At 41.2% G+C, this 18294-nt stretch overlaps 1 protein-coding gene across 1 annotated transcript; it reads left to right on the top strand.

Annotated features, from left to right (window-relative positions):
• Window positions 1-13616: 13616 nt before the first annotated feature.
• LOC104959451 (peripheral myelin protein 22-like) lies at window positions 13617-16311 on the top strand. Its single transcript, XM_010787347.1, has 5 exons — window positions 13617-13751; window positions 14495-14585; window positions 14775-14868; window positions 14968-15108; window positions 15216-16311. Exons 2-5 carry the CDS (start codon window positions 14508-14510, stop codon window positions 15368-15370), a joined length of 468 nt encoding a protein of 155 aa, XP_010785649.1. The 5' UTR covers window positions 13617-13751; window positions 14495-14507; the 3' UTR covers window positions 15371-16311.
• Window positions 16312-18294: the final 1983 nt, after the last annotated feature.

Below are 18294 nucleotides of genomic sequence, written 5' to 3'. Positions count from 1 at the left end.
TTTTTTTTCTTGCCACTTCTTTTATAACCAATGTGTCTCAGTGAATCGGAACATAATACAGTTGAAGTGCTACTCATTCAGCAACGTTAACAAAGGAATTCCTTGACTGCCTTCGCCATTTCCTGCTACTATTCGTTGATTCCCCCAGCAGAGGAAGGAAGGAAGCAATCGAAGCCTAGTTGGAAGTGTCTCTGAAGTATTGGCTATACAGGCTGAGAAGCTGTGATGACTCATGAGTAAATGTGTGTGTGTGTGAAATGTAAGTTCAGAGCACATCTGACTGATACCTTCATGGAGCATGGCTACATCAAAGCAGACAATGGAAAGGTGAATTGAGAATGGAGAATATTTTTCATATACAGTGAGGATGGGTGATCCTTCTCTCTATGCTGATTGGAGGACGGAATAGTCTGGCAGTCAGGTAAGATCCCACTTATCATCCCAGACTTAAAACTGTTCTGTCACTTTTGATTTTACTTTTCGCTTTTCACACGCTCGTAAAACCCCTCACGGTAAGGTCAAAGACCAAAGCGCTCTGTTTTGTTAACACTCGCTGCAGACAGTTCAATCTCTCACCCCTGCACCATCCCTCCACATTAAAACTGCTTGCTGCAAACACAGCCTCATTCTTCTTTGGTGTCCTTTTTTTCAATTCAATCTTTCATCTCCACTTCAGGGGATCTTTAATCTCCTTCCACTTTCAGTTTTTCACAGTCACATTACACCATCGTCCAATCTGCCAGGAGCCAAGAAAAAGTCATTATTCTTACACTTGTGGTAAAAACAGGCCATTTATATTGATTGCTGTGGTCAATACAAACCAGTGGGGCTATTGATCCTACTTTTCTCTGTCTGAATGAAGTCATTACTCTTTTTAGAGTTTTTTTCCTGTGTCTTTGAGAGGGAAAGACTTAATTCTAACTAGTCACCACTTTTGTGTTGGTTTCGAAAACTCTTGTTTTTTTTAAATCACCCCTTTAACTGAATTATTCATCTTGTGTTGATGATCCAACATCCAGGCTGTTACTCACTTTGTCTAAATCTTGTTATCTACTGCCACCTAGTGGTTGTATAAGACTCACATCTGGTGATGGGTGTGTCACTGAAATGGCTGTTAGACTGGATTTGTAAATTAATCTTCCCTCTCACATTTTCTATTATCTTGCATTCCAAAAGATCTTTAGAAAAAAAGTTGTTTTAAATTTTATTTGAAAAATGTTTCAGTGCTATGCCCACATTTCAGTGTCTACATAAAAACTCATCACTAAAACTGAAACATTTGATTATTTGTGGCAAGAGACACGGTGTGAACACAACTGTTGACATTGCCCTCCACATTTAAACTTGATACCGGAGACAGCAGATTTGTTCAGGAGGCTCAGCTCCCCCCTCCCCCTATAGAAAGTCATTGTAACTGGATTCTGCCTTGCAGCTGTTTCTCCCTCTCAAACATGCTGGATGTAGTTTCTCATCTGCTTCAGAGGCTGTCAAATGTCATTTCCCTTTGGTTTCCAAATCACTTTGAAAATCATATTTTCTAACTTGAGCCGCCAATGGGAGGCGCTCATTGCCTTTAGGTTTATTAGTCAGAATCCCCTGCCTGGACCCACAACCTTTTCCGCCAAATTCCATCAGCAGACTTGCAGCTCCTCCAGGAGGCCGACGGCATGCTGAAATCTGGAAAGTATTAAACAACCTGCTGGTATAGGGGACTGGGGAAGGGTAGGTGGTGGGGGGGTGGATGAAGGAGGGAGAGAGGGGAAGTAAAAAGTGGGGGATGGGGGAGAAAAGGAACAGAATACAAAATTGTTCATACACCCACCGCCCTTTGCCTGGCTCTGTGCCCTTTCCCCTCCCTCTCTCACACACACACACACACACTAGACTAGCGTGTGAGCTTCCCCCAAAAAAATCCAGACCACTCCCCAAGCAGTTCCAGCATTTTGCAGCAGTATTTTGCTTTTCTCTTTTTTTTTTAAAGGGTCATAAACAAACATGAATTTCTGCTGTTAAGCTCTGCAATGAGAAGAAGAGGAGGGAAGTGTGAGTGTGAGGAGTTGTTTTGCTGGCACAGAACTGGAGAGCGAGTGCCATGGTCCATAGCCCCCAACTGTGTGTTTGTGGTTGGAAGTGAGATTGAAAAAAACTGGATGGCGTCCAGACATCTTTTCCCATGCTTTGATACACATATCTTTGACCAAATGTATGCACACATCTGGGAGGGCAAACTGTACCCCAGTGAGAAGACCCGCCCATAACAAGATGTATAGAATCCGAACTGTGCCAAGTTACCTTTTTAAGAATGGGAAACAATTTATCTTGCAGGGAGTAAGACCTGAAGTGCCTTCATTTATGTTTTTATTTAAGAAGAAAGACGTTTGACATTGATGACCATCGTGTATCGGTGCTAGTTGCTCTGTAAAGACTTCTCTCCTTGGCTGTCTTTTTATTGATTACATCTCAGCACTTATTGCCAGAGTAATTAATCTTTGCCTTTTTTTAAATGCTCTACCTTAACTTAAGTCGGCCAAGTAACCAAACAAATGTTATTATTAGATTTTCCCTTTTGTTTCGTCAAAGACAGGCAGAGGTATTCCTCTAGCAGTGCAGCACTACGGATATTGGTGTTAACAGGAGCAGCGAACATAAACATTCCAGTACCGAGTGTTGACCTCTTGACCTCTAAACCCTGGAACTGCATGGCTGGCAGCAGGAGACCACACACACATGGTGGGAGGAGGAGCGGGAAGGATGCAAAACCTCTCTGGTGTCCTTTCCTTAAAGAGCTTCAGATGCCTGTGCTGAACTGTGAAAAATTAGCCTATCCTCCTAGAATTAGGGCAGTCTTCCCCACACAGAGATTGTTGCAGGTATGTCAGAATGTGGGAATGGCTTACTCAGATGGAGAAGTTATTCTGAGGGAAACAGCTCCTGTATGTCATATCCCTTAAGTTGTTGAGTGCTCTTTTTTTAATATAGAGATTGTGTCATAGCCTCTTTGGGCTGGACTTGTTTAAATATTTCTGTCCTACAACCACAATTGCTAAATCTGCCTTCAGCTCAGCAGGCTGAAACCATGTCTTCATTAAAGTTGTTTTGTTCATTTTGCTATGAACCAACAAACATCCTCTTTCCTTACAAAGTAATGATTTCAAAATGTACTCTGCGATTACAAAATAAACTTTCAATTTGATTCTGCATCGAGCACGTAGCACTAAAATCTGAACATGGAGGAGTCATTTTAACCATAAGCAGAGACAATGATTCATCCCTTCATTTTCCATTCTTCCCTTCTGTCTGTGCAGTGCTCTGCTAACCCTGTCTCAGTCCGCTGAAAAGAAGAACGGTTCCATCAGCCATGTGGATCCCCAGGAGGTCTGGCCTGGCCTGCACTCAGCCATGACCACATCGTATGGGGCTGGGGGCTCTGCTGCGCTCTACTCCCCGAAGTCTGCCAGGGGCCGCTTCCCTTCCAAGGCATGTCCACGGCTGGCTGAAACTGAAGGACGGTGAGCACTCTATATTCCCCCACACATGTTACACTTCTCCAGACACCCACACCTATAATGTGCTGTGAAACCAATACTTTCACACACTTCGTTTTTATCCAATTGTTGATTAAATACAATTTCAAACATCAAGGTTACCTTGGTTGGTGATTGGCTAATGGTTACACAATCCAAAAAATCGTTATGACATCATAAAGTGGCCGACATCTGATCAGATCATTTTCAGACAGGTTTTTATATAAATGGATCAGGACAAAAAGTGAGCAAATCTTTTTTCCTGAAACTTCCAGAATCTCTTTACACAGAGGTGTAACACATGTTTATGTATAAAAGACATGAAAAAGTGGATGTTGCATGATAGGGAACCTGTAGAGGATTTGAAAATGTCACAGTTTGTTTCCGTCCATCCCTGAAATGTACCAGTGAACCCAGGATTGATAAAAAGAGGTTTAAGATGTTGATCACACAGTGGGGCTACATCCTTGCCAACATAGATTTGGCGCCGTCTCAACAGAGGCTGTATGTCCACACAATGCCCTCCTTGTTTAATAGTAGACATAGCATGCCAACTGTGAAGCAAAATACTCTGAAGCTGACCAGGAAGTGAGGGATCAAAAAGTGTCAGTTCATATAGGCCCGCTTTAAACTTTGACCTTCCAGTCCTTCTACAACTTAATCCTCCGTCTATCCCTGACATAATGAGTGATACCAGTGTCACTAATTCATTGCAGAGGCAGAAAGAACTGAAGGACAACCTAACAGATTGATGCTTGACGATAAATAAGAAATACGTGGATTCTTTTGTCCAACTTACTTTCTCTTTAGCGTCTCTTTTCTTCAGCAATCCAAAGTTATTTTTCAATATGTTTTAGCCTTGCATGTAGAAAGTACATGAACTAAACTAATTTCACATTTAAGTTATTTTACATAGTTAAAAAATACTTTAATTGAAAGTGTTAGTGGGCGGATATTAGATTGGGAGTTGAAAGCTTCTTGCTCTTATACGCAAATGACAAAGAGGACACCAAGTTATGCAACCCGATAGCAATGACATCACCTCAAAATACTTCTGACTGTTCCTCCTTCACTGACTTCATACTTGGTTGGGTGTGATGAGGGGCTGTGTTCAGGCCTCTGAGCATTCCTCTGTTAGTTTTATAAAACACAGTCTCCCCTGTTCACATGAGCTTAACCTCAGTGATTTCATAGTGCACCCGTTAATATCAGCTCTGGCAGAGCCAATCAGACGGACTTTCCATTACAGTCTATCACCTTCCTGTTTTCAACTTCATACGCAACCTCCACTGGTGGAAGCACTCCAGTAGTTTAAAGGCGCATTCAATTCCCTCAAATCTCAATAGCATCATAAATCAGGGTGTGTGTGAGAAGATAGAAAACAACACTAGGGAAAGGAATCCCAGCGCTGTGGAGAGATGACTTTAAAACACAGTGTACTGGGTGTTAGTCCTCCGCTTAACAACTTCGTCATTCAGTTAATGCTCCCCTCCCTCTGGCCATGGTTCCCTCTGGACTGAGCTGGAGAGGAGAGGGGGAAAAGTCCGGCCGATGCTGGCGCTCTTCGTCGTCCTGCTGGCCAGGCTCTGTCTCTCCTCCTCCTCCTCCTCCCTCTTTTGTAATCACAGCCAGCAGACCATAAACAGATGTATTGAGTGTGCATGTTTGTCTGTTGGCTTGGGTTGAGTTGTGTTTATTTTATTATCTTTGATTATTCAAAGATTGAATTAGGCTGGGTTTACATTTCGCTTCAGTGAAACAATCAAGCAAGGATGTACTGAGACAAGAGTGATTTATAAAAAAGTGAGTTCTGAAAGAAAATTCAGAATGGACATTGTATACAAGCTGCAATAGTAGGCCAAACATTAGCATTTGACATGTTGCTGCTCCATTCTGAATAACAGAAGTAGAAGATAGGAGTGTCCAGCACTGGTGATCTTTTATAGAGTCGCTGTCCTGCAGGCATGTGTGCTTTAATTCTAAATGTTCGATCAAATACTTGATTATAACCAGTGTCAAATACAGCACAGAACAATTATTTTATCTGTTAAACAACCTTAAAGTTCTCGTATCTGTCATGAGACATTTTTCTTTCTGCGTGGATTCAGGCTTGAAATCGAAATCTATCTGCAGTGTTTATTTTGAATAGAAAACGCTCAAAGTGATGCTTTGCATGTGATGTCTAGGCGTGTCTGGCTCTGAGTTCGGAAGAGCATGAGGCCATCTCCTAGCTTTCCTGGATCAGACAATTGCCTTTTGGCAGTGTACCTAGCAAGGTAAAGCCTGGTTAAAGCCCCCTCCACCCTTTCCATCTGTAGCTGTTTACTTTGAGTGACAGCTCACTGTGATGCTGAAAGAGTCATAGAAAGTTGTAGCAGATTCATTTCAAGCAAAGCACTGCCTCATTCACACCACAATCTCCTGAAAAACGTCATGTTGACAGCAAAAACCTCAAGCTTTATGGGAGGGGGCGTGAATGTGTGTGAGTGTAGAGGAATGCAAGAGTGCTTACGTGGATATTTGACTGACTTGGTGAGCAAGAGTGAGGTCGGACAAAATGTGAATCAGAGCTGGGTGGAACAAATGGAGAGGGAATGGATAAGTAATCATGCAAATCAGGATTTTTTTTCTTCTCAATTCTCCCGGTGCATGCTCCAGCTGTGCTGCTGCTTTGGGCCGGTCAGGAAGTGTTGGAAGGGGAGTGTGTGGGGTGGAGGCAGGGTGAGGTCACCGTGCTGATGGCCCCTGGGATGGGAGGAGAGAGGAGACACACTCAACCCACTGTCCCTGCTCAATCTATTCATTCTTATTCTTATTGTGAACTGAGCCCTTCATCAGCAACATATGGTATACCCCAGCACTGCATCTGGAAAACAGCACAGTGCTGCCATTTTGAACACTATCAAACACTGACCCCCTCTTTCACATGTGTGCCCATACACACACAGACGTGCACAGTGAGAGCGAGTTACCCACAGAGCTGTAGGCATGTTTAGAGACCACTGTGTGAGTGCCGGCCCCCGCGTGCTTGGGATGCCTTGGGTGTGACCAGGGTGGCCTGCAATCTGTGTATGTGAGAGTGTGTGTGAGTGGGTGTGTTATGGTTGCTCCAGCTGCCTGTCGTCTGCAGCTTGTCCCTTCGTTCTTACTAAAGAAATATAGCCAGCCAGACAGTGACTCAAGCACACACACACACACTCTCTCTTTCACACACACACGGACGTTCACACACATTGAGGAAAGGCTACTCAATGGAAAGTACTGCTGATAGAATTTGGAATTTCCTGGTCACCAGCAAGTTTCATTGGCAATAAGGCGCTGGTCATTCGTCAGGGCTTGACTGTGGCACCGAGAATAATTTCTAAGTGGGTGAACCACAGAAAGTCAAATTCAATAACGAAACCGAAAGAGTTGGCATCAAGCCATCCTATCTCAGTCACACAGATCCTTGGATACGATGGCGAGAGGTGAAAAGGTTTTACCGTAACCACAGAATTTCCAGTTCTCTGTAAAGTTTCCAGTTATCCATTGTGCAACAATTGCACTGTAGTTAAGTCTGGTGATTCTCAGGACTTGGCCAGCGCACTGCTCCCTCCTCCCACAACCACGTGTGTAGTTCTTACTGACTGGAGATCTACAAACCTAACCATGACCTCAGAGAATTAAATATTCTCCACGGAAAACCCCCACATCCCCAAAGTGGCATTTTAGGTTGTCAGCTGTATTGTGATTGAGTGTGTCGTTTCTGTGTGTGTAAAAGAGAAACAAGGTGAGGGCTTACTTTTGTGGCTTCACTGTTTTCCATGAGCATGCATTTTCAACTTATGCCTGCGTTTGTTTGTTTAGTCAACACGTGTTTCTACTTGTACTAGTATTTATACTAAACATTAGTTATTAAGCCCAAAATAGTGGCTTTAGATCCTGCAGTGGTGTAGATTTGAACCATTATGTATCCGAATTGTATTCCCATTGTAAACGGAGTCTAGGTAATTGTTTTGAACGGGAATTTTATAATGGAAAATATAAAAACAACTGCTGTTTTCAATTAAGTCTTTCCATCCCATCCCCCACAACTCTGAAAAAGTGGAGAGTTCAATCCAAGCTGCCATGCTATATTTTCTTCTCTGAGTTCACCACTGGCCCACACCATATGGCCAGCAACAGGATGTAATGTACATTCCTTAGGTTGGTCTTGGATAACAACTTTTGTATTTTTTAAAGTATTTTTTCTCCAAACATTTAGTTTTACCAAGAGAAAAATAGAATGAAATGCTACAAAAAACTCAAAAATGTGAAGAAATGTATATATATATATATATTGTGTCTGTTTCCGTTTGCTTGTTGTTTTTGACCACACCCAACTTTTCTTTTGTCACGAAAGAGTGAAATTCATTACATAAAGAAACTTGGCGGAACACATGTTTTGAAACACTCACATGGGTGGGGGAACAGGCTAAGGTCTCATCTGGAATGCATAAAGCATAACAATACATCCCAACGTCTCTCATCGCTCTGGATAAAGAGTGAGGTTAGGCTGGGATATGAGTGGGTGGGATCCGCTATGTCTTAAGTCCTGCTGGAGTAGTATAGTCTGTGTAGATCAAGCTGTTCGTCCTGTGCCCTCCTTCATACATGTGAAAAATGTGCACGTTTAGGTAGGACACTTTTTCATTTGTCTTGTTAGGTTCAAGTGTTAATCGGCAAGATCTGTTTTATGAAGAATTTGTAAACATTGTTCATGATTGAAAAGTGTTCCATTAAAGAAACTCTCATGTATTATTCCTGGAATTTCACTTTTATGAGACATCAGTTTCTGTTGCAACATACTTTCCTTACTGTGCTCAGAGATGGTTAATCACTGTTTGCAATATCCAACTGTTTTCTATTTGTTCAAATCTAATTTTTTTTTTTCTGGACCATTTCTGACTGTTCCTACATTGTTCTTAGAAAAAATGCCTGACATACTTAGCTTGTGCAGAGACATGAAGAGTGCAGATTCAGAAAACCTGGAAACATTGAGAATCCACACATAACAAAGAACCTCTGCTACATGCCAGGTTTTATCGCTGTTCATTTTTATCACCCCACTTCCCAATGGTAACAAAGTTCGACCAGTCATCTTGTTCATAAAACACTACCAGGAAATCAAAACACCATGGGTATTATGGATTCCAATATCAAGTTTGGTTTCATGTGCCAGCAGGAGGCAGGTGACTCATAGATCGAGGTAGAGATAAAACATAAGCTTGTTCAGCTGCATGCTTTATGACTGTCCTATCATGTTTATTCCTTTGACTCTTTTCTTTTTTACGATACAACAGCTAGCATTTTTATATCTGTCCTGCAGCTAATACTCTTTCCGACTCACCACTCCGCTGATTTATACAGACTTTAAAATAGTAGGTGTAAAACCTCCTAATGACCCCAGTGTATCAGAGCTGCACTCACCCGTTTTAATCCTCTTACCTCAGAGAGCAAATTAGATAATTGCTAGGTGTTTACATTGGCCTATCGTGACCTTTGACATTATAAGCAGCTCTGAATATTAGTTCTACAACAAATACAAGCTTTAGATAATGCACTTAATTTTCAGATTCAGCTTCTTATTCTCCATGTATACACTATGTACACAAGTTTCAATGTGCTGGCAACACAATACAAAGACAATTATTGCTGGCACACACCTTTCTCTACATACAGTTGGAATTGGAAGCCTGCAGAGTAAGGGCTGCACTGTTAGCTGTCAAAGGAGCACAGATACACTGCTTGGAAAAGATAGCAGAGCAGCAGGAATGAACGAACCACTGATAGCAAGAGGACAAGAACTACTTTCTTCTCTGGCAGTTGAAGGGAATTTTAGCTGCAGATCACCAAATGAATCATATGACCAGGAGTGTTAATTCAAAGACATTTGATTGGAATTACAATTAACTATCAGTGAAGTGTGTCTGATGCAGCTGAGATATTCATCCGTGGATAACAGAGCAGGGAGAACTGTGTAAAAAGGCGATTCAAATTATTTCATAGCTTTTACAGCTTCATTCCAAACCCCTGAGGCGTATATCGCTGCAATTCGAAACAACAGTTTGTATGCTGGTTTTGCCTGTTGGGATATGTGTGCTGATGACATCGACTCCAACAGGAAGCCAGGGGCTAATGATTAGCACATGTTTAAGATCACTAGGGTGCCACAATCTGGAGATCGTCATGCCGTATGTCTCTGATTTATTTGGTTGTTGTTCCTTCACTAGGAGGGACAAGCACATTTCTGAAGTGAAAGAAACAAAGTCCTCTCCCCTCTAAAACATCTTTGCCTATTTAATCTGATTTAGTTTTCAACCAATGGAGATCTTCAGCTCGGTCACGGTCCATTCTGGAGCTTCAGAGTTTTAAATGGGAGAGGCACAGATGCTCCGAATGTGACCCTGCTTCACACTTGCACACAGGCCGGTCTATTATGTTGCTTTCACACCCAGCACAGATTTCTGATAGTACAGCCTCTCATAGATAAGCTGCAGACATTGCATATTATAGTCTGCGGCCTGGTCTGATTCCAGTGGAAGAATCAGTGAGCTTGTCTTTTTTTCTGAAGGCAATTTTTGTCCATGTTTATGGACTGTGTAAACATGCAATCTAGTATCAGTGTCACTGTGTGTGAACAGTTTGACATGGCCTTGCTAAGTGTGCAATCTTTTAACGCAGGTCTGTGTCTGGAGGGCTCCTCTCCTGCGTGGTCTGTGGGATGTTATCTGATAGTCACTAAGTGGTGAAACACAAACACCAAGAGCGACAGAGGGGGACGGTTCAGCCCTGAGGAACAGGCACAAGGAAAAAGACCTACACACATCCTGGAGAGTCAAATGCATCAAGAGGAATGTCCTTGTCTATGGTTGCAAAGGGAACTTAGTGATGTGTTTGATACTGTATTTTGATTTCGGGCAGTTGTAAGCTGCAACAAATACATGATGTTCGGTAAACAGCTGTACATTCCAACGTTTTCCAGCTGTGATGATTCAGAGATGTCCAGTGAGATATTTTACGGACAAGCGTTTTCAGCTATTCCTGATGACATTTGACCAGACTGACCTCAGAGCTTTAGTGGTTCCTCTTGTTTTGGCAGTGGCTTCCAAAGGTGAAGGAGCACTGAGGCGTTTCACCATTCCTTCATATTCCCACAAGTAAAATTGACTGTCCAGCTGTCCCACTAAGACGTCCTCCAAGCAGCCAAGACAGGGTTGTGTCCAAATCTAATCCCTAATTGTCTCACCCTTCCCTCAGCCCTGTGTTTGCTATTGGAGCTGGAGAAGTCTAAAAGTGTAATTTGGCCCCTCCTGCAGCCCGGGCTATATATCAGGGCTGGGCTAAAATTGAGGCGGACTCAGTCTCTCACAAAACAGCGGATGATTCCAGTAATACACCTCAACTGTAATACAAGTCTTGACTTGACTTTTGATATGAGCACTGGAGGGGCTGGGCTGCTGTGGTTTTGAATAAACAAACGTACACCTGAGATAATTTCCAGTGAAAGCAAAAAGAAAACGAAAGTTAATACTTTACTCACCTTGAATCGCGGCCCTCCACACAGAAATACAATCCAGAAATATTGGAGTTTTTATAGATTCACATATAAGGAAACAGCCATATCAAGCCTCCAACAAAACAACATATTATCATTGCAAGAATAGAGGATCAAACTAGAGTCAACAACATTGTGGATCCCTTCTCTCCTTGGGGTTGTTGTACTTTAAGTAAAAAAAGATTTTCTTCTAATTTACACAACCCAATGTTTCATAGCATTTCAATTTGTATTTTTACTCAACAACAGTTAAATCACTATGTGGTTTTGTTTTGGGGCAGGTGTTTAGCTTGAGGTTCTTCTTGAAAGCAGTGCAGCTCTTCCTCACTAACCTGTGATGCCTTTTTGGGAAATTTAAAATACTCAAGTTTAAAATTACTAACTTTTTACTTTCTAAATAGTTACCTTTCAAATATAGCTCACATGGTGAATCCCTGAATGAAACTGGGTGTGTTGGTTTTAAGTTTCAACTGCAGCTTCGCAACAATGGCCGTAACTATAGTAACTGGTGGTGAGCTGCTTCTGCCTGTTTGCTTTGTAATCCCACACTTTCAAAAGAAGAACAGGGGGACGGGTCAATGGTTTTGGATGGCTTCCAGTGCTTTCAGTGAGAAAGATCATAACCCCTCAGAGTTATGGTTGATCCATCACTAAGGCACCAAGAAATCAGTCAAAGGGATTGGCATATTATGCAGAATAAAGAAAAAACATCTTTTGATATTCTGACAGAAACTGGGAAACGGTTTTCACAGTGAAATAATTACCACAACACTTCAAACAATAGCCGTATGGAGGATTCATTTAATTGGGAATATGTGCTCGTCTTTTAATAAAAAAATATTTAATATCCAACTGCTTCATAATAGTATGATCTCACAGCTTGTCGTATCAAATATCTGCAGCACAGAAAGGGTGGGGCACGTTGTTGCTCACTGCAGTGAAGCTTCATTAACAGAGGAATGTATCACAGATGCTGTATTATGAGAACTCGTATCAAAAACAAAGAGTAGCTTTAAAATGTTAATGCCCACTTTGTGTGTAACAGTGCAGAAAACAATGCAGAAACAGTGTGGAAATCCTCTGAATAGAGACGAGTGATGAACCACTGGGGCAATTATAGTCTCCGCTCACTCCGCAGCCAGATTTGACTCCTCTCCCTGCTGTTGGTGCTGGAGCTGCCTTCCACCTGACCACTGCACCAATTACATCTTCATAACAGAATCCCCTCCAGCTGAGTGGTCGGCAGATAGTCAAAGATCTCTCTCTCTCTCTACCCCCTTCACCTCTGCCAGGGCTCACATCACTGCCTCACCCAGCATCCCACAGAGAGACTGGGCAGCAGCCTACAGTTCCTCCCCTCGAGTGTTTACAAACACAAACCACAGGAATCCACCTGATGTGCCAAAAAAAAAAGAGAGAAGGGAGAGAGCGGCATGGGCTGTGCTCTCCGACTGCAGCAGCTGATCACAATCACGTTTGGAATGGGCTGCTTTCAAAACATAAATGTGTGTCACTCTTGTCATTTGCATTCTGGTTCGCCAAACATCTTTGTCACTTGTAAGGAAATGGCCTGAGACCACAGTGTAATGATGGATGCTGAACCACGTCGGGCTGTGGCGAGCTCATCTCTGTCACTCATCTTTGAATCATGTGCGCGTGGAGATCCAAGCAGTTCCATCAATTTAGCATGACCGAAACATTGAACCGTGTTAGCTCCCCTTGGCACTGGACAGACTCTCCCTTCTCTCTGCAGGCGCAGGAGTAAACAGGAGGCCTGCTTCACACACAGAGGCATTCTGGGCATACCGCAGGGCCTCCAGAGAGCTGGTCTGTTCACACACACACACACACACACACACACACACACACACACACACACACACACACACACACACACACACACACACACACACCATCTGGACGGTACACTGTTGGACACGTGTGGTTTACGAAGCTCTGTGTGCACTGTTGGAGTTCAGCCAGTGGGGGGGGGGAGGTATGGGCAGAGGGCTGTCCAGCCACCTCCAACCATCTGGAACAAGGTCATCAGGAGTCATCCTAACTGTGCTGGTAGTTATTTAGGTCGCCAACATTGTGTGTCCGGTACAGAAAAGAAAATGAATAGAGATGTATCAGGCAGGATAAGGCCTTACATAGAGAAACATGACATCTATACAATCAAAAATAATACTAATAGAATTAACACGTGAATCATGAAACACAACATGCCATCATTGTGTTTTAATTATTATGTCATATTGATGTTTTATTACTAGTGAAATAATGTATGCTTTTGGGCTTACATGCAGAGGGAGTCTTACTTACATTTTTCAGGGCTTTGCACTATAATAGCATAGGATTCTACAAACAATCCTGTGGATTTAAGGGAAATCCAAGGGATAGGCTACTACGGAAAGGGAAAAAAAAGAAAAAAAGTGTTTTAGGACGGGCCTCTGGTGACGTGCAGGGCCTGCAGGGCGGTGTTTCTCAGGCGGAGAAAGAGACTGACTGGGGTGTGTTAGCCACATCTGGAATAGTAGCTACAGATAAAGAAGTCGAGAGACGCAGAACCTCGCTGAGACTTTCCCCAACTCTTCACTTCAGCACTCCCTTTTCCACGGAAACAAGCTTCTTGCTCTGCCTAGCCACTTGTAAGTTGGAGTAATGTGCCGGAGTTCCTTTTGTTTTAACTTTTTTCATTGACTTTTTATTTTTTGCCATTTAACAAGACGTCACCCCTGGACTTTAAATCGACTTTGGATTTACTTACACAGCACGCAAATTCAATATAGCCTATGTCTCATATGTTGTGGCTTTAACCGACTAACTCTTTTGTTATTCACCATTTTAAAGTTAGACTTACACCTAACGTTCAGGCGCACGCATGGCGCCACTACGCTGGAATGTTTCTCCTGCAGATGGGTTGCGTTTGTTTTCCAGCAGCATGCATTGATTAGTCGTGGATCAACCCTTTCTCACTCATATCGACCTTTCTTCACACAGTTCCAAGGTGGAGGTCTTTAACTTAGTTTGCAAACGCGCAGTCCTTAACAAAATGACTTTTAATTAAATCATTTGGAACTCTAAAATGGATAAAAAAGTTCAACATCTTGTTATCAACTTGAGAATCGATTTAGCTGCATTACTTCAGCTTCACTTTAAACTCAGCATTGACTGTTTTATTGCCATCAGGAAGGAATTAAAGTTCTCCCTTCTGTTCTTTCTACGTTTGAGTGTAAGGTGATACTTTCACATTGAGGTAAACATTGCGGTTAGTGCAGAAGTGAGGGAACAGCGCCACCTGACGTCGAGATGAGTTTGATCTGCACGCCTTTTTTTGGAGGGATTGTTAACCCATGTGGATTGACTTATTTTATGTACTGTATCCCTCTAGATCTACTTGAATCATGCTGCTCATCCTGCTCGGAGTGCTTGTTATGCACCTCATCATTCTCATTCTTCTCATCGTGTCGACGGCAGCAAGTGTAAGTATTTCCTGTTTATCAAATCATTTTAAATTGTAAAAAAAAACAAACAGAATAGGCTCATGATGTGAGTAGGTTAGACAACTATTTCAATGTAATGATCATTTTTGGTCCCGTTTATAATAGTTCTAGGCTATGCTGTGGATGATGCAGTGTGTTTAAATGTCTCTGTGTTGTTGTGTTTACCAGACCTGGTCTGTAGGTGGGGATAGAACCACAGATCTGTGGTACACCTGCACAAACTCTAATGGAGGCTACCACTGCAAGCCAGCCATCAGTGAAGGTTTGTCAGCTTTCTGGAAAAAACAAACTACATTTTGTGTTGTGCCTTCATTGGAGAATTGAATGTGTTTCTAAACCCATGCTCTTCATCTGTTTCCAGACTGGCTCCAAGCAGTGCAAGCCCTCATGATCCTGTCCCTGCTATTCTGCTTCTTCTCCCTCATTGCGTTCCTGTTTCAGCTGTTCAAATTGGTCAAGGGCGGACGCTTCTTCTTCACCGCCATCTTCCAGATCTTGGCAAGTGAGTATGACTTCATCACTGACGGGTCACACCCTGAGCAGATGCTGGTGGAGTCATGAGATCATCAGCTTTCAGATCCTCCTCACCTCTTTCTTCATTTGTCCTAGGTGTGTTCGTGATGTGTGCGGCGATCATCTACACCGTGATGAGCCCAGATGATGGATCCGTAAAATTCGGCTACGCCTATGTGCTGGCCTGGGTGTCTTTCCCTCTCACTCTCATCAGCGGTCTCATTTATATCGTCCTGAGGAAGAAAGAATGAGGAGAGCAGAGGAGAAAGGAGGAGGGGTTGTTAGGATACCCCTTACAAGAAACATCGCACTGTGCCTACTGCCCACAGACCATAGACTGACATCCAACCATTACAACAAAAGTGGATGTGTCACTAATCATTTCAAACAAAAAATCTAGACAACACGGCTGGGGATCTATTTTTTGCTGTATTTCAGTATCCACTACATTCCCTTCACATTGAAAAGTATCACATCTGTTTTCATCGTGAATCTTACCACAAGCTGAGCGTCACTACAAGTGTTTCCCGCGGTGACAGATTATCTTTAAAACGTGTTTGTAAATGTGTTGGAGACATATTGACTTGTGTTGCATCCTGGCACCTGACTTCCACAAATCCATCATGTGTGATAACAAAGATGAGTAATCCTGCCTTCAGTACAAATATGTACATAGTGTCTGTGGTTTTTAGACATATTTATAACATTTTTACATACATTTTGTACATAGTGTTGTCAAGTTAACATTGTCATGCTCATTTATGTGATAGAGTTTATTTGTCTCTCACAAATCATGCAGCTGTGCCAAAGAGATGTCGCTTAAACCGCCAGAGTATCAAGCTTTTAAAATGTTTTGTCTTTGAGTGTCAAATGCTTTGAACCACGTGCCTTACTTAGAATATCTGTTCTTGAAGGAAATGAGAAACTCCTCATAAATAAATAAAAATAACACTAAGAAGTAAACTTATGAAGTTTTTATGAATTATCATTTTACTTGATATACCAAATATAAAAATGTTTTGGATTTTTGTTATGTAGTTTTAAAAAATGGTGCTTTTGTATCTACTATTCTTGAAATGTATAGCCTACCTTGTGTTGCAAGTGTGTCCTGTGCTGTGATTAATTTGCTTTGTACAAACAAACAGTTTGCATTTTTGTCAGTATTCTTCTTAATAAACCCTTTTGAAATTAATGATTTGTACTGTTCATATATATGGAGTTTGCAAAAGTTTGATAAATTAGCTGTGTGAATACTTTTGGGGCTCACAAAACGCAATCACATTTTACCCTGATATGTCTTGTTAATTGACTGTTTGTTTGAATACTATCTGATTAAATAACTGTATGTGGGTAATGGCAAATTACAAAAGTGTTTAAGACTGACGTTCAGTCACACAGCTCCTTGCAGTAGCTTCATTTTAACACTTGGTGGAGCTTTGACACACAAAACACTCCCAGGACATTCACCCCAGGGGAACTCGGATGCTGGTGAATATCACCACATAGACACACAGTGCATTTATATATTATAAATATATTGAGTTGAAATAGACAATCAATTCTTAGAGAGGGACATCAATGCTTTTGCAAAGTTAAAAACTTGTTTGTTGAACACAGTTGCTCGTAATAAAAATGATTGCTCAGTAAAACTGCTGATCAAATAGCTTTTTTATGTTCAGACTATAAACAGACAAACTTTGAAAATACAAATAGCACCATCTGGCTGCAGTTTGAGGACATGGTTAACACTTGCTGGAAACTTGGCACATTATTTCAGCAAAACAACATAAATCAAAGAACACAGTTAAATGTTACTCAAGAAAAATGCCGCAACAGCATCTTTGTGAGGAAAAGTTGTTAAACATCAGACCTTTTTTAGACCATTGGCTGCTACCCCGTAAAGCTTCTCATAAAAAACACAGATCTGCTTTCATGCCTGACAAATTTCCCTGACAGATTATCCCCTCTCTTTCACATTTATAAAATGTTTAACCACCAATACAAAATCTATTACTCAGGTTATACCTACACTGCAGACACAACACAGGCTTCTTCTGTTCTGTATCGCCAGCACAATAATTCCCTATTAGCAAAACTATCTGTATTACATGTTGTTCTAAAATAATTTTCAGACAGTTTCAGGGATCAACATTAAATGTCATAGTAGGATTAATTAATGTGTACTAGTAAAGTGTTATATATTTTACTAAATAAAAAGTAATGGCAGAGTGTAACTGCATTGCATAATTACTAATGCTGCAGCTGAACTTTTGAACTTCTTTATAAGATATTATTATATATTATGAGTTGCTATTTGATGTGTATTTATCATCGGGAACAAGGCAAAGGAAATAATTATTAAATAAAGCTGTAAAATTAATGCAGAAAATATTTCCCTTTATATAGTTGTGGAGTTGAAGTATAAAGAGACATACACTTTCACAATTAAACAGTCCAGTACTTGAGTAAATATCCTTGGTTATATTCAAATGTTCTTCTTTTGTTCTACGGGTACAGGGAATAATCCGTATCCAACAAATTAGTGTTGACACTCATCGCAAATATGACAAGCACTTTGCTTATAATTCCACTAGGTGGTGACTGCAACACACTTTTCTTGTAATTCATTTTCACAAAAGATGTTTTTTAAAGTTTTTTATGATTTTGAAAGGAATAATTAAAACTCTGTTGAAGTCATATAGCATTATATATATATATATATATATACTGTATATATATATCTGTTCTCACTAAAGAAGATACATTTACAGCTCTGTTTGTGGAACAATACTGGAGTAACATGACACTAATCTTCTCTCATGCTCCCTCTCAGAAGTTGTCACCGCAGTGGATTATTGAAACAGGATTCTGCTCTTTGATCAAAACCAGTTTATATATGTCTTACTTAACATCAGAAGTAAAGTTTATGGGTGCCAGCTCTCAAATGTACAAAAATAGTGTTGTTTGCTTGGGGATAATATATATTTTTTTAATTAGTTGGAAAACAGGTGATTACATGTATTTATATTAGATATCATACCGAAAGAAATTAATTTACTTACGTAACCACACGATAATCGGATGATGAACTTTTAAATGTGTTGTACTGAAATGTAGATGTTCCTAAAGTTTCATGTAAGATTCATGTTACTGCTATATGACAAGAATCCAAACA

Source organism: Notothenia coriiceps, unplaced genomic scaffold, assembly GCF_000735185.1.
Source record: "Notothenia coriiceps isolate Sejong01 unplaced genomic scaffold, NC01 NC01_scaffold00030221, whole genome shotgun sequence".
NCBI lineage: Eukaryota > Metazoa > Chordata > Actinopteri > Perciformes > Nototheniidae > Notothenia > Notothenia coriiceps.
This window is presented reverse-complemented; position numbering and strand designations above follow the sequence as displayed.

Excerpts from the sequence above, each read along its gene's own strand:
- LOC104959451 (XM_010787347.1), top strand. The coding sequence starts at position 14,508 with ATGCTGCTCATCCTGCTCGGAGTGCTTGTTATGCACCTCATCATTCTC. Across the intron at positions 14,586-14,774 it reads TCGTGTCGACGGCAGCAAGT|ACCTGGTCTGTAGGTGGGGA; the intron begins GTAAGTATTTCC and ends TGTGTTTACCAG. Across the intron at positions 15,109-15,215 it reads CATCTTCCAGATCTTGGCAA|GTGTGTTCGTGATGTGTGCG; the intron begins GTGAGTATGACT and ends CATTTGTCCTAG.